This window comes from Primulina tabacum, unplaced genomic scaffold (genome assembly GCF_025594145.1).
Source record: "Primulina tabacum isolate GXHZ01 unplaced genomic scaffold, ASM2559414v2 Contig456, whole genome shotgun sequence".
Taxonomy (NCBI): Eukaryota; Viridiplantae; Streptophyta; class Magnoliopsida; order Lamiales; family Gesneriaceae; genus Primulina; species Primulina tabacum.
Window position 1 is genome coordinate 58,712 of NW_027459755.1, and position 22,972 is coordinate 81,683.

Consider the following 22,972-nt stretch of genomic DNA (forward strand, 5'->3'; position numbering starts at 1 on the left):
ATACACGGTCCTTACATTTCTCCCCCACTTAAAAGATTTCGTCCTCGAAATCTCAAGTGTCCATATATACATAACATTGACAAACATATAGTACGTCACCAATTATAGTACATATCAAAACTAAAATCAGTAAATGGATCACTATACATTGAATACAATGGAACAGGTGGAATAGAATCAAACAAGTGTGGATATGATTCTCGCATCTTGCTCTCCAATTCCCACGTTGATTCTTCCACACCATGTCGTGTCCATTGTACTCGAACTAAAGGAATCGATTTGTTACGTAATATCTTTTCCTTTCGATCCATAATGCAAACAGGTTGTTCAACATAGGAAAGAGAATGATCAAGTTCAACCTCGTCAGGTGCAAGCACATGTGATGGATCCGGTTCATATTTCCTCAACATAGAAACATGAAATACATTATGAATGGCAGATAAAGCTGGTGATAATGCCAATCGATACGCAAGATCACCAACTCGATCCAGAATCTCGTATGGACCAACATATCGAGGAGATAATTTCCCTCGCATGCTGAATCGAACAGTGCCTCTAAAGGGAGATATTTTCAAAAACACTCTGTCACCTTTCTGGAATTCCAATGGTCGTGTTCGTTTGTTCGCATAACTCGTTTGACGATCCTGAGCAGCTTTCATCCGCTGCCGAATCAACTGAACCTTATCGTTCATTTCATGTATCATTTCAGGTCCAGTCAATTGTCTTTCACCAATTTCATCCCAAAATAATGGTGATCTACATCGTCTCCCATATAGAGCTTCAAACGGTGTCATACCGATACTCGTCTGAAAGCTATTATTATAAGAAAATTCAACCAATGGTAAGGCATTTTGCCATCCTATTCTGAAGTCCATCACAACAGCACGCAACATATCCTCTAACGTTTGAATCGTACGACAGGTAACATTGTTCCCAATTCCATTTCGGGATTTCAAGACTATGGAGTAATCCTCCAGGTTTCATTCTCTCGGCTTTCAGTTGCTGACAGACAAGACATTTCGAAATAAACTCAGCAATGTCCTTCTTCATACATTTCCACCAGAATTGAGGTCTCAATGTCAAATACATCTTTCGGCCTCCAGGGTGAATACTGTATTTGCTACAATGTGCTTATTGAAGAAGGGCATATTTCAAATCAAAATCAATAGGAACTACCAGCCGACCATTAAGTCGTAAAGAACCATTAGAAGAAATCTGAAATCCAGAATGATGTCCAGCATATACAAGTTCTTTCGACTTTTGGATCTGAGCATCGCTTCGTTGGGCCTTTCGTATTTTTGATATCAAGTTCGGCTCAATTTGCAATGCTGAGACAGTGACAGAATTCCAATTCGAGTGAAAAGTCCAACCAGAAGTACATATATCCTCATGTACCTTGGCGACACAAACAGAAGCTAACACAGAATCATGTACTTTACGACTAAGGGCATCCGCAGTAACATTCACCGATCCAGGGTGATATTGAATCTCACAATCAAAATCCTTCAGGAAATCCATCCACCTGCGTTGCCTCATATTCAAATTAGATTGAGAAAAGAGATATTTCAGACTCTTATGGTTCGAATAGATAACAAACTTTTCTCCGTACAAGTAATGGTGCCAAATCTTCAAAGCAAACACAATGGCGGCCAATTCGAGATCATGAATAGGATAACGTGTTTCATGAGATTTCAATTGACGAGACGCGTAAGCAACCATTTTGCCATGTTGCATCAGAACACAGCCGAAACCTTTATCAGACGCATCTGTACATACCACAAATCCTCTGGTACCTGAGGGAATAGTAAGCACAGGTGCTGTGGTCAATCTCGTCTTCAATTCAAGAAAACTAACTTCACATTCATCTGACCAAATGAATCGCTGATTCTTCTGTGTCAGTTGAGTAATAGGTTTAGCTATTTTCGAAAATCCTTCAATAAAACGACGATAATATCCAGCCAAACCCATGAAGCTACGGATCTCAGGAACATTCGTAGGTCTCGGCCAATTCAATTCAGCTTCGACCTTCGCAGGATCAACAGATATGCCATGTCTCGAAATGACGTGGCCCAAAAATACCACCTTGTCCATCCAAAATTCGCATTTGGACAATTTAGCATAAAAATGACTAGTACGAAGAGTTTGAAGTACCAGTCTCAGATGTTCAGCATGCTCCTTTTTTGATTTCGAATACACAAGAATATCATCGATAAAAACAATAACGAACCGGTCAAGATAATCTCGGAAGACACGATTCATTAAATCCATAAAAACAGCAGGAGCATTCGTGAGACCGAAAGGCATAACCAAGAATTCATAGTGGTCATACCTCGTACGAAAAGCAGTTTTGGGCACATCTTCGTCTCGAACTCGTATTTGATGATACCCAGAACGAAGATCAATATTCGAGTATACAGAAGTACCCTGAAGCTGATCAAACAAATCATCAATACGAGGAAGTGAGTACTTGTTTTTCACAGTAGCCCGATTCAGTTGCCTATAGTCGATACACATTCGCATAGTACCATCTTTCTTTCGAACAAATAAAACTGGAGCTCCCCAATGTGATACACTCGGTCGAATATATCCCTTATCGAGAAGATCCTGTAATTGTTCTTTCAATTCTTTCAATTCCAGAGGTGCCATGCGATAGGGATCTTTAGATATGGGAGCAGTCCCCGGCATAAGATCAATACTAAACTCAACTTCTCAGGAAAATCAGGAATCTCATCGGGAAATACATCTGGAAACTCTTTCGCAACAGGAATCTCCGATAAAGAAGGTTCCTTCTTAGATACATCAATAGCGTAGATAAGATAACCTTCATCCCCGCTAGTCAAAAGTTGAGACATTTCCAAGGAAGATACCAATGGAATTTTGGCTTGGGAACCCTTGCCATAAAAATTCCACTTGGGTCCATCAATCGGTCGAAATCGAACCACTCCATGACAACAATCAACAGTAGCTCGATTTGTCGTCAAGATATCCATGCCAACAATACAATCAAAGTCGTGCATTGGGAGGACAATCAAATTCAGAAATACCAGATTATCCTCATATATCAATACACAATTATGCAAAACTTTCTCAGACAAAATAATCTTCCCTGCTGGCGTGGCTATCGACAAAGTATCATACAACGGGGTACACTCAATATCGTGAGATGCAACAAATTCATGAGATATGAATGAATGAGATGCTCTTGTATCAAATAAAACACATGCAGGATAATCACAAAGCGTGCAAATACCTGCAATCACGCCACCAGGAGCTTCTCTCGCCTGATCTTCGGACATGGCGTACACTCTTACTTGAGGAGGAACTTGGGCACTCTGACCACCCGGTCCTTGATATCGTGGGACACTCGACTGCTAAAAGGATGGAGCAGGAACAGTAGGTCTCATCATACTGGGGCCACCTCTAAATCCTGGCTGGGGTTGGGAAGAATTCGTACCCCTGTTCGGACATACTCGAGAGAAATGGCCTTCCTGCCCACATTGATAACAAGTACCAAACATTACTCGACACTGCTCGATAGTATGTTTACCCCCACAATGGCTACAATAAGGAGCAATCACAGGACTCCCTCTCTGGGATCCACTAGAACTCGAAGAAGACGAAGAAACAGAACCGGTCTTCTTGAACTTCTTACCTCTCGGCCGCAAAGTAGGCTGCTGATCTGACACTGGAGGTGGAGGAGTATACTGTGGACCTCCTCGCCTAAGTCCCGCCTCGGCTGTCTTAGCTCGTTCAACAGCCCGAGAGAATCCATTTCCAATTGACTAATCACGACATCATCGTCGCATGATGTTGGTCCATGTGGATTGGAATTCTCTCTCTTCATGTTTAGCATGATCCGCAATGTGCTTGTTCTTAGCATCATCACGATGAAATATGTTGGGTATCGATATGGACTTCATGGGGGGGGGGGGGGGGGTGAATAAACTCAATTCCTTTGACTGTCGTTTTTGCAAAGGGGTGCTAGAATCTTGTTAGAGATTATAGCAAATCTTGTTCAAGTGTATAACCAGTAGACCACAATATAGTGCAGAAACGATCTGATGGTTTAAGGGTGTATAATGATAAAACAGTAAGCAGTAAACGATGATTGTTTATGGAAGTTCGAAAATGAAATCTTCTACGTCTTCCCTTCTTCTGTTTCCAGAAGGTATCACTAAAAGACTTTTGTTTTTACAATACAACACTTATACACACCCATTTCAGTATGACTTATCCTTTGCCTACTGAAACTCTTAGTTTCTCAACACAATAAAACCGATACAACAAGGTTCTGGAAAAGACTCTTTTCCAGTTTACAAACTCTTCTCAAATATGTAATAACGCGATAATGATTGTAGAGAGAGTAAAAAACAGTCAGCACAATATGATCTCAAAAGATCAGATAACTATTATGAAGCGTGTGCTGCTTTTCTGTATATTGAGCTTTAAAGATGATAAGAAAATCTGAGTGCTCAAATCAACGTTCGTATGTTAGAGAATAAGCTCGTAGTTTTTGGTAACTTGTAAACGTCGTTGATCTTGCGTTTATATAGAAGTCTTGAATCCAACGTCTATAAACAAAACGGCTTCTTTGACTTCTGATAAAATCAGCTTTATTTCCTAAAAGAGTTCCTGCAAAAAGCTTCAGAATAATCAGTCTTGTTTTATACCAAAATAGGTAAGGCGTATAAAATGACTTAGTTCAGCATTAATGAAGTATTTAATACTCGTACTTGGTAGAGTAACGGTAACATTTAATATAAGATCAATTGGTTCTGATTCTAGCAAAGAGACAAGTTCTTCTTCTGTTTCTCTAAGCGGATAAGTACTCGAAGAGTACTGCTTTTGTAAAAGCGATAGGGGAACTACTGGTTTTATACTAACTACTGCTTTAAACTATCTTCAGGTTTTTATTCACGCGATCTACTGGTTTTGACTATCATCACCACAATTAAATTAAGTCTATCTGCGGTGATGCCAAAACCTAGAGGTTAGTAAAGATGAATATAACAACAGATAGCCTTTAAAAGCAATTGATAAGAAAATAAACAGTAAATCAGATTTCAAAAAGCGTTAAGGAGTTTTAATCATCTGTTCCAATGTCTCGGAACAAGGTATCCTCATCCTGAGGATCTTGGCTCCTTAAAGATGATTCTGCGTGATGTCCTTCTTCTGTCATTCTTCCTTCTGCTTCTGGTCTTCCTTCTGTTTCCCCCTTTTTGGCATCAAACCCATGAACTCGATTAAGTAAGAAATCCACTCGTTCAGTAAGAGTAATAAGGCCAGTATGCAATACTCCAGAATTGGCATTTGATTCGCAACATGTTCATTTAGAGCTTGAATTGATTGAGATTGAGACTCAATCTTGTCGTTGATAGTTTCAATTTTGGAATCATTAGCCGCAATTTGAGTTAAGATGGATTGAAGAGACGAGTCATGAGCAGAGATAGTACGAAGAACATCAGTTTGACCGAGCATGACGGTAGCATGACTTGCCAAGACATTTTTCCGAAAGAGATCATATTCAACTTCAAGCTTTGACAATGATTCTACCGTGTTAAGGACATAATTCATTATGCGTTTGCGGAAAGAGTCGGTGGCACTGACCTCACCAGCATGATTAAAAGATAACTGCTTGACGATTTCAGAAATTCTATCAATAGATCGCCTCAGTGTTTTGATCTCAAACTCAAGATTGAAGTGCTCTTCTTCTGGGGAGGGGCTTCTGGCCAGAATACGTTGCTGGACTTCAGCAAGATGAGCAACGTGAGCAATATGAGTCGGGGAGTCAGCAGGATGGACAATCAGTGCAGTAGAAGAGACAAGTTCTATAGGAGCAGTAGAAATTGCAACGGGCTGTTCAGAAGAGGTTCCTCCAGCAGCAGTAGATGGTTCAGGCGCTGTAATTCCTTGTGGTTCTGCAGCTTCCAAGGCTTCCAGTTGTTTGGTGGCTGGAATGGATATAGATGGATCATTCAAAATAGCTTCCATTGCCACTCGATGCTCAGCAGAGAAAATCTCTAGATTTGGCAATGATTGAGATTGAGCAGCATCTGATACTGCCATGGGTATGTCTGCTGGTTGAACTGTTGGTTTGACTGCTGGTTGGACCATTGGTTGGACCACACCTTTAGCCTGAACTGCTTCTGGTGTAGCGGAGACATTAAAAACAATGGATTCAATGATTTCATCCACCGAAGCCAATTCTCGAACAGAAATAAGAGACGAAGATTGAGTAGGCCGCTTAGGTGATGCAGGAGTACTGGAGACCTTAGCTTTTGGTGAAGCTGTAGTCCGGTCCTCAACTGGCTTAGTCTGATTAAAGATTGGAACAAAACCTACTGAATATTGTGCAGGTTCTCCAAAGGCCTGTTCTTGAGCAAGAAGTTGCTCATTCATTATTCTCAATCGATCAGTCAGAATGCGATTGACTTGCTGATCTTGAGTAGCAGTAGGAATCATAGAGTTGAAATTAGACTGAAGAGTCTTTAAGACAGATTTCAGCTTCGATTGCTTCAGTTGCTCAAGAATAAAATTTCGCCTGCTCATAGCTTCAATTACATTATCAGTTCTGACAAGTTCAAAAAATTTCTTCTCGTACTTTATCATTCTTCCAAAGTTACCTTCTGTCCTGAAATATGAGAGAAGATGAAAAACCCGAACCTTATGCCATTCGTCGAAGAACGTCATGCCTTCATTGGCAGTTCTCTCAATTTCCTCTATGTGAAGAGCAACACCAGTGGAAACAGAAGATTTGGTGCCATGAGATTGTGATTCTACAGCAAGTTTTCCTTTGCCTTTATCAGAAGATGACATAGGCATCACTGGCCTAAATGCAGAAGACCCAGCGGTGGATTCCCGAATGACAACTCCAGAATTCGGTCTGAAGATCGGAGCAGTAGATGAAGTGGTTGCAGTAGAAGTAGCTGCTGGTCTAGAAGCAGGGACTGATTCTGGAAAAGAAGAGGTGGCTTCTGGAAACACTTGTCTCAGGGGACAGTGTCTAAATCAGTGATTGCAGCTGTTTTCTTGATGCGAACAATATGCGAGCTTTCTTCTTGCTAGGAGTGGCTGGTAGAGATTCCTTGGTAGGAGCAGCAGACTTCTCAGATACTGTTTTGTCAGAATCAGTGAAGATAACCACTCTCTTTCTCTTTATCTTCTTCTGAGGTCCTTGAGCCTCAGTTTGAGCATCTCCCACTTCCTTCTTCAAAGCAATGAACTTAGGCACATTTGGCTTGGGCCTTAGCGCAAGCACATTGTCAGCATCAGCCATTGTGACGTAAGAGACATCCTGATCAGTAGTAAGAGGAAAACCAGCATCTTTCAGCATCTTGCTGATTTGAACAGCAAAGCCAGAACATTTCCTTAACACCATATCCTTCATTATTTTGAAAAGAAATCGACTCCAATTCACCTGAAACCCAGAAGTGATAGCGATCATGTATTGAATTTTCTCCTTGGTCAGCCTATCAAAGGTGCCAGCTTTGACCAAAAGCGCTTTTGCAACAATGTCGGCAAGCACTTGATATTCCATTTTCAAAAGTTTTTTGAAACAAGAAGAAGAGAGTTCCTCTCCAGAAGCTGAGAAGTTAAGGATGGCAGAAGACATCTCCTCCTTAGAAATGCAAGTAAACTCAGAAAGTCTAGAAAATGGTAGAAAGAAAGTTGATCCTAATAGGGCAGCGTCGATGGAGATAGATGCATTGTCTTGGGAATATGTGATTTTCCCTTCTTCTACAATTGCCTTAGCATAGAAATCCAGGAGAGCAGTTTTGTAAATAATGGTAGGTGCTTCCAAGAACCTTCTTAGGCCAGTTTTCTTAAGAGCTTGAAACATCTTCACGAGATTTTCATCGTTGATTGTTAAGACTGATGCGAAGTTACTTGATAAGCTTTCAATGCATATGCTCCGGCCATATCTGCAATCAGGATAATAATAAAGTAGAATCTGTAGAAGAGATGAGAGCAAGAGAAAAACAGTAGCTGGAGATCAAAAGTCTGAAAGCGTAAAAGTGAAATGAGATGAAAGAGGTGGTTAATATTCAAACATATACAACCGTCAGTGAAACATAAGGACACGTGTCAATATGTTTACGGTTGAATTTGAAAATTTGAACAGGGAGTGTCAGATAAGCCTAAATTTTTAAAAAGTAAAAAATAAAGGGCGGGCTGTCCAAAGTGTTTATTAAAGAAAATCAGAAGAGAGTTTGTCGTCTTATGATAATATCTACTGAAACTTATGGAGTGCTGAAATATTTTCAGCATCTGAATAAAACCAGTAGACACATTGTTTTATCGAGAAGACAAACCTTCTTCTGCTTCTGATAAAGAATGGAAAAGGAAAAGACAGAATAAATTAATATTCCCCCTCAATTAATGCAAGTAATAGATGCGAAGATACGATATCTGAGAAAAATATAGATGACTCTTGATAATCGTGCAAGATGTGACCGGTAGGGCGTCTCTTTAGCTTCCCAACACTCTATATAAGTACCTGCAATCTCACAAGGTAAAGTAAGTACTCAAATAATAACAAAACACAAATGGATGATGCAGAAAGGTTCTCGGAGTCTTCTCCAGAGACTGATTCAGCAGAGGATTTGCAAGAAGACTTTCCAGCTTCTCGTAAGATGATGTCTGAAGACATCCTTTTTCAAGTTATGAAGTCTTGGAAGAAATTACTTGGCCTGTAATATGAACAATCAGTTAGATTGTTCTTTTTTATTAGGACTAAGCTGCGGAATCATCCCGTTCAGCAACCACGATCATGCCAAGAGGGGATTCCAGCAGATCTTAGTTAGGTTCCTGCTGAAGTACTTTGCAGTACTTCAAGCTGCTGATATCAACACAATGTAATAGATAAAAACAATGTAATGAATCTGGTTTTATGAATGAAATATCCTATTTTGTCATATTACTGTTTATCTACTGCTTTAACTTAATGCAAATAAGTGATTAAACAAGTAACATGAAATAAGCAGAAGGAAGAGTGAGAAAAACTTAGTCTGAAAATTTAATGCTCGATGACTCTTCATCTTCCTCAAGTCTTGTCTATAAGAGACGATAATTCTGCTCATAATGACAATTATATTCCAATGGGTTGTGAAAGCAGCACTCATGTTCCTCATCCTTTCTGGACACCTCAAATTCTGCAAGAATTAAAACAAGGTGCAGAAGATTTCATTTTTGATGAGGTTATGTCCATTTGGACTATTATTCATGATCTCCAAGAAATCAACACTGGAGAATTTCCTGCTTCGGCCAGACAGAGGTCACTAGCAAGAAGGTTCAAGAGGCTTGCTCGAGTTGATCACATATCCGAGCTGGTCAAGGATGATGTGCTGAACCACATGCTGCTGTCAAGAGAGTGGGAGTGGCTTGACTTTTCATCAATTCTGAAAACTTACGGAATATGAGGAGTCATGATTTGAATAACTGGTTTAGAATGTTGCAATATGCTGTAGAAAGAAATTTGAATCAAGTTGTAAGACGTCGATTTCATTCTTAATAAAATATCAGTAGTTACCACAAATTGTCTCCTTTTCTTATGAACCCGCTGATATTAGATGAGTAACAAATATCTGACAGCAAACATCAAACTGATAGCAACAATATACTCAATTTAAGTCAATTAAACCAAGAACATTTCGAAAATAAGAAAACTTATTCTCAGGCAGAGGCTTTGTAAAGATGTCTGCTGCTTGTTGATCAATAGGAACATATTCCAGACGAATGTCCTTCTTCTGCACATGATCTCTAATAAAATGGTGTCTGATATCTATGTGCTTTGTTCTGGAATGAAATACTGGATTTTGCGTGATTGATATAGCATTTGTATTGTCACAGAATATGGGTGATTCAGAAGCATGAAATCCATAGTCTTTAAGCTATTGTTGCATCCACAATATTTGAGAACAGCAGCATCCAACAGCGAGGTATTCTGCTTCTGCAGTAGACGTAGCTATGGAAGTCTGCTTTTTACTAAACCAGGAGATCAGCCTATCACCAAGAAATTGACAAAAACCACTTGTGCTTTTTCTGTCTAGTTTACAAACTACATAATCAACATCTGAATATCCAATAAGATTAAAAGATGAATCATTAGGATACCATAAGCCGACATTTTGAGTTCCCTTTAAGTACTTCAGAATACGTTTAGCAGCAACATAATGTGACTGCTTAGGGTTAGATTGAAATCTAGCACAAATGCAAACAACAAACATAATATAAGGTCTACTGGCAGTAAGATATAACAGAGAACCAATAAGACCTTGATACTGAGTTATCTCTACTGGAATTCCACTATCATCCTTATCAAGTTTAGTTGATGAGCTCATTGGAGTGGAAGCAGCAGAGCATGCTTCCATGCCAAACTATTTCAGTAGCTCCTTGGTATACTTAGCTTGATTTATGAAAATTTCAGTATCAAGTTGCTTGATCTGTAGTCCTAGGAAGAATGTTAATTCTCCCATCATGCTCATTTCAAACTAATCCTGCATTAACTCAGCAAACTTTGCACATAATTTGGGGTTAGTTGACCCAAAAATAATGTCATCAACATAAATCTGTACTAACAGAATGTGCTTATTCTTAACTATGGTAAATAGAGTCTTATCTAATGTGTCGATTGTAAAATCATGATTGACAAAAATTGTGATAGAGTGTCATACCATGCTCTTGGTGTCTGCTTTAAAACATACAGGGCTTTGTGTAATTTAAATACATGATGAGGTAAGAAATGATTGATAAAACCTGGAGGTTGTTCAATGTAGACCTCTTCTTGCAGTAGACCATTTAGGAATGCGCTTTTCATGTCCATCTGATTAACTTTGATATTTTTGAAAGCAGCAAATGCTAAAAATATTCTGATCGCTTCAAGCCTTGCTACTGGTGCATAGGTTTCATCATAGTCTATTCCTTCTTCTTGTCTGAAACCTTGAGCTATCAGTCTTGCTTTATTTCTGACTACAGTGTCTTCTTCATTTAGCTTGTTTCTAAATACCCACCGGGTTCCAATAATGGCTTGATGAGATGGTCTGGGTACAAGAAACCAAACTTCATTTCTTTTAAATTGATTTAGCTCTTCTTGCATAGCTTCAATCCAACTGGGATCCAGAAGAGCTTTTTCAATTTTCTTTGGTTCATCCTGAGAGATAAAAGCAACATACATATATTCATTAATCATTTGCCTTCTGGTTCTCAACGGGGTTCCTGGATTACCAATAACCAAATATGGAGGATGGGATTTTCTCCAAACGAAAGGGTTTAAAGAAATTTCTTCCTTGTTTGATGTATTCGAAATAGGCTCAGCCCAAGCAGTAGCAGGTTCTGGAGTGTTCACTTCTGGTTATGGTAAATCTTGTGTCTGAACAATTGGTTCTACCAGAGGAATGTCTGGTTCTGGATTTTGAGCATCTTTAACACTAGGTTCTGTATCATGTTCACTATCCAGTTTCAGATGAATCCTATCTAACCTGTTACTTAGATTTGACACGTTAGAAATTCCAGGAGCACGGCTATCTTCATCAAAAACAACATAAACAGATTCTTCAACATTAAGAGTTCTATTATTGAAAATTCTAAAAGCTTTGCTTACTACTGAATAACCAATAAACAGTCCAGCATCTGATTTTGAATCAAATGCAGACAAATAATTTTTACCATTGTTGTGCACAAAACATCTACAACCAAATACATGAAAGTAAGATACATGAGGCTTACTTCCTTTCCATATCTCATATGGAGTCTGATTGTGCCTTTTGTTGATCATGGTTCTATTTTGTGTGTAGCATGCTGTGTTGATTGCTTCTGCCCAGAAGCGCTGAGAGATGTCTGCATCATCTAGCATTGTTCTAGCAGCTTCTTTAAGAGTTCTGTTTCTCCTCTCAGCTACTCCATTTTGTTGAAGCGTTCTGGCAGCTGAATATTCATGATGAATGCCCTGTTCATCCAAATATAACTCAAGAATCTTGTTAGTAAACTCAGTGCCCCGATCATTTCTGATTTTAATAACAGAAACTGATTTTTCATTTTGAATCTTTTTCAGAAGCTTGATCAGGAGACTACTGGTTTGATCTTTTCTAGCAAGAAATATTACCCAAGTAAATCTGGAAAAGTCATCAACAACAAAAAGTGTATATTTCATTCCCCCTAAACTCATGACAGGGATTGGACCAAACAAGTCCATATGCAATAATTCCAAACACCTTGAAGTTGATTTAATACCTTTATTCTTGAAGCTAGATCTCACCTGCTTGCCAAGTTGACATGCAGAGCAAACATGATTCTTAACAAAGTTAATATCAGGCAAACCGTCAACTATATTTTGCTTCTTGAGTTTGTTGATTGACTTGAAGTTCAGGTGATTCAATCTCTTGTGCCATAGCCAATGTTTTATCACTAAGAGAAGCAACTAAACACGTAGGAACATTAATATGATCTGTATTCCAAGAAACTTTGTATGTGTTGCCTTATCTTTTTCCAGTTAATACATTAGAATCATCAGAATTTTTAACTGTGCATGTGTGCTTCTGAAAAGCCACAGAATAACCATTATCACACAGTTGACTAATGCTAATCAAGTTGTAGCAAATATTTTCAACTAATAGTACATCATTGATAGTAATGTTACCATGGATAATCTTACCCTTACCCACGGTTTTACCTTTTGAGTTATCTCCAAATGTTATCTTTGGTCAAGTATAAATTATTACTTCTGATAGTAGATTTTTCTGTCCAGTCATATGTCTGGAACATCCACTGTCCAGATACCATGTGGAGCTACTGATTTTGGATTTCCTCTCCTGTTCCAACAAACACAAATTTTAGTATCTGGTACCCAATCTATTTGGGTCCAATCCTTATCAGTCCTTTAGGAACCCACATTTATACAATTCTAGGTGACCTTGTACTTCGGGTATCCAAAGCGGTGTGTGCAACAGAAGGTATGCTATTTCTAATAGAATGCATCTTAGAATGTTGTTCTTCCCTTCTGTTTTTGTTGTCTGGTCTGTATCTCTTCTGAACAGGTCTAGAATTATAGTGATGGTAGTTTTTAACCTTCATAGAGGATTGTCCTCCTGAGTTGAATCCTCTGCTGGATCCATAACTCTGGTGAACTCTTCCCTTAGGTTCAACATAACCCAGACCATAATGCTTCCTTCTGTTTGTCTGATCTATAGTCCTTTCAACTTGAACAGTTGGTACTTCAGGTTCATATACCACACTGGTTTCGACAAAGTGAATGAATTTCCCTTTGCCTTTATCCAGTTGTAGCTTAGTACTTGTTTCAGAAATGCTTTCATTATTGCTGAATCCGAGACCACTTCTGTCACCGGATTGCTTCTGCAACTTTTGCATCTTCTCTAAAGAAATAGAAGACTTGTTCAATGCATTTACCAGAATAGTTAACTTCTGATTCTCAGACTTCATCGTCTGATAATCTGCATTAACCCTGTCATTCTCAGTTCTTAACTTACTTATTTCAACTTTTAAATCATTGCAGCTATTCTCTTGCAAACAAGCAAACTTACTGACTTGATCATTTAAGTTTTGATTTTCAGTCTTAACCTCCTCGAATGACTGAGAAAGTCTCGAGTACTCTTCCACCATGTCATGCAGTGCTTTAATCAAATCAGTTCGTGTAAATTCGTCAGAGTCAAAGTCATGTACCTCTACAGATGTCGAGGTTGGTTCAATATCTTCCATGAGACATTTGATCTCTTCTGCATCACTTTCGCAAGAATGACTCTCTGAGTCAGAGGACTCAGAACTTCCAGTTCGAACTCATAAGCTTTTAAGTCAGCGAACAAGTCATGTAGCTCCAATATTTAAAGACTCTCATAGCCATTGTTTTAACGTCCCATTCCCTGGGTAAAGCTCTCATAACTTTGAGTGCTATCTCTCTGTTGCCATGCTCTTTGCCAAGAGCTGCTAGTTCATTAACCAAGCTACTGAAACGTTCATCAAACTCACTTAGAGTTTATCCAACTTTCATTTTGAGATTCTCAAATTTCTGCATTGCTACAGACATTTTATTCTCCTTCGTCTGCTCATTTCCTTCACAGATTTGGATGAACTTTTCCCAAATCTCTTTAGCAGTAGAACACATCTTGATCTTGCTGAAGGTATTTTTGTCGAGGTTTTTGTAAAGAATGTCCTTCGCAACATTATCGAGATTGGCTTTCTTATTATCTTCACCAGTCCATTCACTTCTGTGCTTTTCAACCATTTGAGGCGCTCCCTCAGTAACAACAACAACAGTGTTAGATTTTAAGATCTTCAAAGGACCATCTTGGGCTGCAAGATGAGCTTGCATCCGGATCTTCCAGTCATCAAAGTATTCTTTTGAGAACATGGAAACATTGCTGAAATGTGCCATAACTGTTGTAAATGGAGAACAATAGAAATCTGCTCTGATACCACATGTTGAGGATCAATATGGAGTTTAGAGAGGGGGGTGAATAAACTCTATTCCTTTGACGGTCGTTTATGCAAAGGGGTGCTAGAATCCTGTTAGAGATTGTAGCAAATCTTGTTCAAATGTATAACCAGCAGACCACAATATAGTGCGGAAACGATCTGATGGTTTAAGGGTGTATAATGATAAAATAGTAAGCAGTAGACGATGGTTGTTTATGGAAGTTCCAAGATGAAATCTTCTACGTATCCTCTTCTTCTGTTTCCAGAAGGTATTACTAAAAGACTTTGGTTTTTACAGTACAACACTTGTATACACCCACTTCAGTAGGACTTATCCTTTGCCTACTGAAACTCTTAGTTTCTCAACACAATCAAACCGATACAAAAAGGTTCTGGAAAAGACTCTTTTCCAGTTTACAAACTCTTCTCAAATATGTAATAACGCGATAATGATTGTAGAGAGAGTAAGAAACAGTCAGCACAATATGATCTCAAAAGATCAGATAACTATTATGAAGCGCGTGCTACTTTTCTATATATTGAGCTTTAAAGATGATAAGAAAATCTAAGTGCTCAAATCAACGTACGTATGTTAGAGAATAAGCTCGTAGTTTTTGGTAACTTGTAAACGTCATTGATCTTGCGTTTATATAGAAGTCTTGAATCTAACGTCTATAAAAAAAATGGCTTCTGTGACTTCTGATAAAATCAGCTTTATTTATTGCCTAAAAGAGTTCCTGCAAAAAGCTTCAGAACAATCAGTCTTGTTTTATACCAAAATAGGTAAGGCGTATTAAATGACTTAGTTCAGCATTAATGAAGCATTTAATACTCGTACTTGGTAGAGTAACGGTAACATTTAATATAAGATCGATTGGTTCTGATTCTAGAAAAGAGTCAAGTTCTGCTTCTGTTTCTCTAAGCGAATAAGTACTCGCAGAGTACTGCTTTTGTAAAAGCGATAGGGGAACTACTGGTTTTATACTAACTACTGCTTTAAACTATCTTCAGGTTTTTATTCACACGATCTACTGGTTTTGACTATCATCACCACAATTAAATTAAGTCTATCAAAATCTTTTCTTTCCATGGATTCTGATATCATATTAGTTTAAATCCATTCTAGTATCTGATTCTTATTTTAGACAAGTGAAATACTATTATATGGTCCACCAATTTATCGAACTTTTTCAACTTGATCTAAACTCTTTTTTCATAGTTAGATTGATAGTCGTCTGGGCTGATGAGAGGGGTTCAGTTGGTTCAATCAAAAAACTTTCCCTTAGATATCAGATCAATCTGAGTCAGACCATATCTGTCACGCCCCGGAATAGAGACGTGCCATCGGCGTTGTTTAACAATTTAAAATCGTGTAACAACAAGCCACGTAGTACGTCAAATAGCCAAAAGTCAGTCTATTACATAAATCAATAATCGTCTTTACAATGCGATTACAACGAAATGCGGAAGCGTTAAATAACTAAAAGATAGAATGACAGGACTGGTCTTGAATTGGTTTGGCTTCATCACCATCCCCAAAAATATTCTTGTTCTTTATCTTTGATTTGTTCCTCGTTTGTATCTGGGGTGGGAATGTAAGGGATGATTATTTGGTAAATACTCAGTAAATAGGGGTCGATCGGGCATAACAAATATCAAGGTTAGAATTATACGAATACATTATCATAATTTCAATCATAAGGATGTTGAATCGAATACGGACAAGATACAAAAATAGCACTGAAAATCATCTCATTTCAATGGTTTACTTATCAGTCCCCTATATGTTACTTCTCTAAGGGGCGAGGCCAAAAGAACGGTTATTATATCCCACCGCATCAGGGTCTTAAACAAAACATATCAAATATCAGAATTTCCTTGCCATTTCTAATTCGAATCTTTACAGTGCATTTCAAATATTTCAAACATGCTTTCAAATATTATACTAATATCAACAACAAATTTTCAAAAACTTTCATAACAAATAGGAACAAATATATATCATGTTGTACGTAAAAGTATAGTAAAAGCCCACTTACTTGATGATAGTCTTCAAAGATTTGTGGGAAAGACAACTAAAATTCGGACACGAAAACTGCTGGACTACGTCGAACCGGACAAGAATTCGGCTGCTGCTGTGCTTCGAAAATGGACAAGAATGAGTTGCTGATATGCTGCTGGAAGGTGTGATTTATCCTACCCTTTGGCTACTATTTATAGGCTCATGGAAGGGAGGTGAAAATGCTACCGTTACAACCATGTTTATGGCATTCTTAATGGCCTTAAACACCATTAACATGTTGTTATGACTCTTCAAATTCTTCTTTGAATTCATGACTTGAATGTGTTTTTAATTCATGGCTTTGTGTGTTAATTCTTTGGGTCTTCACATCCTTCCCACCTTATGAGGAGTTTCGTCCTCGAAACTTTGCTATACTCGATCCTCAATGAGATAAGGGTATTGTTCTCGCATCTTTTCTTTCAATTCCCAAGTAGCTTCTTTTTCGGTGTGATTGGACCATTGTACTTTGACGATGTCATGTCAGCATTTTCTCACGCCATATCCATATTTTTCGTTATCATATCAGCACTCCGACGAAATAAGATTGAAAAAAAAAACAAAATTATTGTACCAAAACCAAAATTTGAATATTTAATGGACCAAAATTGTTTTCCCAAAAAGTTAATTTATACATCTGTTGTGGCTAAACCTACAACTCAGGTGGTGTGTTTCCATTATTTTCCTTGCACCCAGATACCAAAGAAGGATGTGAAACAAATAGCAGAATTTTACCTGCCCACGTACAAGTGAAGCTTATCGCCATCCCCAAGAATCAACTAAATGGCATATCTCAAACGGAGGCACAATGCTCGATTAATCGTGGGAGAGAAGAAAAACCGGAAGTCATGGAGATGAAATAGACTCAATAAAGTTTTAAGTTATTGATGGAAACATAATAAACACGTATTGATGGAAATTAATCCAAATTTGAAATATCCATACATGTCCTCCTTATGGTAAAATTTTACGTATGTAATGCCCATTTCCCATCCGTATACATTTATAGATATATCTATAGAAAATTAATATTTCAAAATTAATATATGTGATGGAGTTTTGCCAAACTCCACCACTCTTGGAGGATGTTGCAAATTAATTTGCAGCGTTTGCCAAAATGGACAGAGGACGCTAGCCTTTTAATTTTTTAATCATTATTATTTTATATAAAACTTTGAAACATCTCTCGTTTTTTTAAAAAAGGACTTATGACAACAATAAAAAAATGAGAGTTGAAGATTTCGATAATTTAAAAGATATCCTTAAAATAGTGGATCAATCATTTTTTTAAAAATTCTTTATTTATAAAATCTGATGTAATTTACCTTTTTTAAAAAAAATTTTTTTAAACAATTTTAAATATACGTTGATTTATTTTTAAAAAATAAAAAATTTGTGCATGTGTGTCCATCACCTTTAAAAAAATAAAATAAAGTTAACCAACACATATTTAAATAAATAAAAAATACTTTGATTCATAAAACATTCCATCATTTTAAGGCGATCTATCTTTCAAATTATCGAACTTAAACTTCAACTCTCATTTTTAAATGTGGTCTCATGTTTCTTGTTTTTAAATAAGAGATGTGTCCAAGTTCTAAAAGAATAAATGAAAAAAATTTTAAAAAAATTTGTTAGTTTAGTTTTCAAAAAAATAAATAAAGGTGCATGTGTATTGGTCCGATTATTTTTATTTTATTTTTACTAGTAATGTTGTTAATAAAAAAATAATGATAGTTGGAATATGCAAATTCTTGAATTTTCGTATGAAAAATCTTGAATTTGTGCTCTTTTTATTTTTGTAAAACAAATTATTTATTCATTTTAATATACGTTGATTTAGTTTTCAAAAAAATTAAAGGAAGTGTGTGTTTCGATCAACTTATTTTTTATTTTTAAAAACTAATGAATTTGAGTTCAAACTTCCAATTTTTGCATGTGGATTAATTTGAAACATAGATAGGAATGACAACTTTCCCCACGGGTTTGGGGCCCCGCAGGGAAAGCCTGAAACGGGGATGAGGATTCCCGAATTTTTCGGGTTTGGGTTCGGGTTCGGAGATTTAAAAAAATCCCCGATGTAATTCGAGCGGATATGAGATTACTATCCTCATCTCCGAAATCCCCGAACCCGCCCCGAAAATAATATCAATAATAAAATAATAGTATTATTAATATTAATAATATAATAATAATATTTTTTTTAAAATATTAATAATCTTATTATTATTAATATTGATATTGATATTAATATTAATATTAATATTATCTCTAATAATAATAGATAATAATAAGTTTTGATTTGAGAAAAATCTCCAAATTCGTCATCGTCTTACCATAATAATATTTTTGAAACGGGGATAAGGGCGGGGATGAGAATTTGATCCCTGAAGTTTCGGGTTTGGGGATTCCCCGAACCCGAAAAAGCGGGGATTGAGACGGATATGGGGGTGATGATGGAATTCGGGGATGGAGGTGGGGATTGGGATGGCAAACCCGTCCCAACCCGTCCCGGTCCATTGCCATCCCTAAACATAGATCATCTTAAAATGGTGAACCAGTCAAATATTTAAAAAAAAAAAACCATATTTTTAAAATATTAAGCTATTTATCTTCCGAAAAAATTTATATTCTTTCAATTTTTTTTAAATTTCTTTTATTTATTTTAATATGTGTTGGTTTAATTTTCAAAATATTAAAAGAAAGTATGTGTGTGTAGGTCTACTTATTTTTTATTTTAATTTTTTTCTAATAATAATAATAATAATGATAATAAATATTTTTTTAAAATATAAAAAAACACAAATTTAAGAGTTTTTCGTACAAAAATTCAAGAATTTGCATATTCCAACTATTATTATTATGATAATTATTACTAAAATAAAATTAAAATAAGCGGATCCATACACATACACTTTTCTTTACTTTTTCGAAAACTAACCAACGCATTTTATAAGAGTAAGTCTCTTATGAGACGGTTTCACGAATCTTTATCTGTGAGACGGGTCAACCCTACCGATATTCAAAATAAAAGTAATACTCTTAGCATAAAAAATAATAGTTTCTCATGATGACCCAAATAAGAGACCCGTCTCACAAAATGCGATCCGTAAGACTGTCTCACACAAGTTTTTTTTTTTTTTTCAATTGTTCTTCATCATTATTATTGTTTTTTTAGAACTAACGTCACACGTCTCTTATTTTAAAAAATAAGATGTCAGGATCAAGATAGGAAATTTAGAGGAGGTGAATAAATTTTCTTTCATAGCTTTATTGTGTTAACAATGCTGAAACTTTCTTCGTATCATACGAGTATCCACTGTGCGGAAGAAGACTTATTGAAACTGATTTGAACAAAAGCCTATTTAGTTGGATGGTTAATAAAAGGTAGACTGAATGATAAACGAACGCATAGATGCTTATGGATGTTCGGAGAATTTAATACTCTTACGTCTTCTCTCCATTTCTTGATTTTATAATAATTGGAATTTTTATATTTAAAAAATTTAACATAAACTTTTCTTATAGACCAGATATATAAATTAATGGGAACCGTAGTAGCCAGTAATTTATAATAAATTAGTGTTCCATGGCACATAATACATGTCATATTAATTTTTTTTCTTTGATAATTTGGTGTAAAATACATATATTATTTTATTAGAATATGATATTTATAGATTACTGATTAGATAAAATTTACTAAGATAGTTTGAATTTTTAGATAAAGTATAGATAAATTGGAGAAAAATCCGAAAAAATAGAGAGACATATAAAAATTACTAATAAACGTACACTAACAAAATTAACTAACAAATATTACGAATAAAAAAATGTAAAAAAACTTTTGTACCACATCAACATATCAAATTTAGTTAATATGATACGTTAAAGTATAATAATATATATAATATAGATTATGACTTAGACAGCAAAATGCATGCAGCTCTCTTGGGTGGCATGGATTTCAGGGAATGTGTCCTAACTAAAACGTAATTTGACCAACGATTAATGATATCCGGCCTATTCTATAACAAATAAACAAATATATACACCATTCATACATATATGTTAATTTCCCTGATGCAACGATTATATATATATATATATATATTAATGTAAAAAAAATTAATTTTGATTAAAACAATATGGCTTAATTTTATTTATATTATATGAAAAAAACAATTTATAGCAATTACTACAAACTAAGCTACTATAAATATGTTTGTCTCTGCATATGCACACTCCTACCCAAAGTGTTGCTTCTTGTTCTCAATCTTTTCAGGAAAAATGAATACAAAAATGGAGGTTGCACAAGGGGACGAGGCTTCTTTCTTATTCGCCATGCAACTAGCCTCTTTTTCAGTGCTACCTAATGTCCTCAAAGTGGCGCTGGAGCTCGACCTCCTTGAACTCATGAAGAATAAGGGGCCCGACGCCTTTATTTCACCAAGAGAACTCGCCGCGAAAATTCCCACCAACAATCCAGAGGCGCATAACATGGTGGACAGAATCCTCCGCCTGCTTGCGAGCTATTCTATTTTAAATTGTCGAGTGAAAACCCTGCCTGATGGCGGCGTTGAGCGGCTGTATTCCTTGGCTCCGGTCTGCAAGTTCTACACCAAGAATGATGATGGAGTTTCTCTAGCCCCTTTGTTGATCATGAGCCTAGACAGGGTTTACTTGGAGACTTGGCAAGTATCAACTACATTCCAACCTCTACACGTACTATATGTGTGCATGTGTAATCATTAATAATTGTATGTGTAGGTACCACCTGAAAGATGCAATTCTCGAGGGGGGACTTCCTGTTGAAAAAGTATATAAAATGAGCACATTCGAGTATCACGCCACAGATCCAAGATTTAACAAGGGTTTTAATATAGCAATGTCCAATTTTTCGACAATGTTGATGAAAAGAATTGTAGATACGTACGAGGGATTCAAGGGTCTGAGGACTTTGGTCGATGTTGGAGGTGGAATCGGTGGTTCCCTGCGCATGATCCTATCCAAGAATCCAACTATAAAGGGCATTAATTTTGATTTGCCCCACGTTATTCGAGACGCACCATCTTTTGCAAGTATGTGAAATATTTGTGTTGGTTCTTTGTAATGTATTTTAAATCGGTTCCATTGAAATATTTGTGTTTGGAGCTCGCTTTTTAATTTAATTTGATGGTTTACGTGAAACTTAAACTTGGCCGACCTTTTTGTATTGATCAGGCATGGAGCACATGGGTGGAGACATGTTCGTTAGTGTTCCGAAAGGCGAAGCCATTATCATGAAGGTGAAATTGTTTTCATCATATAATATATGTGCGTGTTTGTGTATGTATATGTATATATATATTCATCATTTTGTTAGCCTTCTAAATTGTTCAGCAATAATGATAATAATAATAAATGCTACACCTAAGTCATGTATGTGGAAGCGTGACTATAAAATAAACCTTTATAACAACTACTTTATATATGTTATTGTCTTTACGAAATGCTTAACTAATGCTATTATAGAAATTCATTGTAAACATCGCCAGCTCTTTTTTTTTCCCTTTTCAATGTGGCAATATAGTGGCATTATAAGAAAAATATATTTTATTCAATACATATAATTAAACCGTTGTTCACGTTAGTTTTCCACCCGTTTTAAAAAAAGGAATGCTTTTTCATAATTTTTTATTCCCAATAGTTTCTTACAACTTTGTAATAATATTTTTATGATTATTTTCTTATTAGACTGATTCAATTCTTTTTTTACCGAATCCACAGTGGATTCTTCATGACTGGAGCGATACGAATTGCATAAAAATACTGAAGAGATGCCATGAAGCACTTCCAAATAATGGAAAAATCATCGTTGTGGAGCATATCCTTTCAGAGACCCCAGCAGAAGATTTTAAATGTAATTTGCAATCTGACATGGTTATGCTAGCATTTAGTCCCGGTGGTAAGGAGAGGACAGAAAATGAATTTCATGCATTGGCGAAGCAAGCAGGATTCAAAGAATCTCGAACAGTTTGTTGTGTTCTCCCACTCTGGATCATGGAGTTTTATAAATAAATATAAAAAGAAATATTGAGTAGCTAAAGATAATTACCGTTTTATAATAAAACTTTAGGCTTGCTATGACTTTTCTCCTAAAGATAATTACCGTTTTATAATAAAACTTTAGGCTTGTTACGACCCTTTTCTCTTTTACTCCTGTTAACATGCAAAAACTAATGGATAAATAATTGACGGCGTGTACACTGTGCTGGTGTTAAATAATGATCAATCTAGCTTATTGATCTCTCCTTAAATTCATTATGTATTTTGAATCGCATGCATATCGGCGATAAGTTCAACTTGAAGAATAAATTATATTTAGCTTCATCTAATGCCCGCCAGTTGTTTATTTATGCAATAAATTAAGACCAATATCTTTTTATTTTCCTAATAACAAAAATAATGTAAACAAAAAATTATGACTAATTTCAACTGCATATATAA

At 36.3% G+C, this 22,972-nt stretch overlaps 1 protein-coding gene across 1 annotated transcript; it reads left to right on the forward strand.

Annotated features, from left to right (window-relative positions):
* Positions 1-20,714: 20,714 nt before the first annotated feature.
* Positions 20,715-22,666, forward strand: LOC142534376 (caffeic acid 3-O-methyltransferase 2-like). Its single transcript, XM_075641212.1, has 4 exons — positions 20,715-21,177; positions 21,254-21,564; positions 21,707-21,771; positions 22,253-22,666. Exons 1-4 carry the CDS (start codon positions 20,774-20,776, stop codon positions 22,541-22,543), a joined length of 1,071 nt encoding a protein of 356 aa, XP_075497327.1. The 5' UTR covers positions 20,715-20,773; the 3' UTR covers positions 22,544-22,666.
* Positions 22,667-22,972: the final 306 nt, after the last annotated feature.

What these genes read in the sequence shown, in the direction of transcription:
- LOC142534376 (XM_075641212.1), top strand. Translation starts at nt 20,774, where the DNA reads ATGAATACAAAAATGGAGGTTGCACAAGGGGACGAGGCTTCTTTCTTA. An exon ending in AGGGTTTACTTGGAGACTTG is followed by an intron (nt 21,178 to 21,253) that starts GCAAGTATCAAC and finishes TTGTATGTGTAG; the next exon opens with GTACCACCTGAAAGATGCAA. An exon ending in GCGAAGCCATTATCATGAAG is followed by an intron (nt 21,772 to 22,252) that starts GTGAAATTGTTT and finishes CCGAATCCACAG; the next exon opens with TGGATTCTTCATGACTGGAG.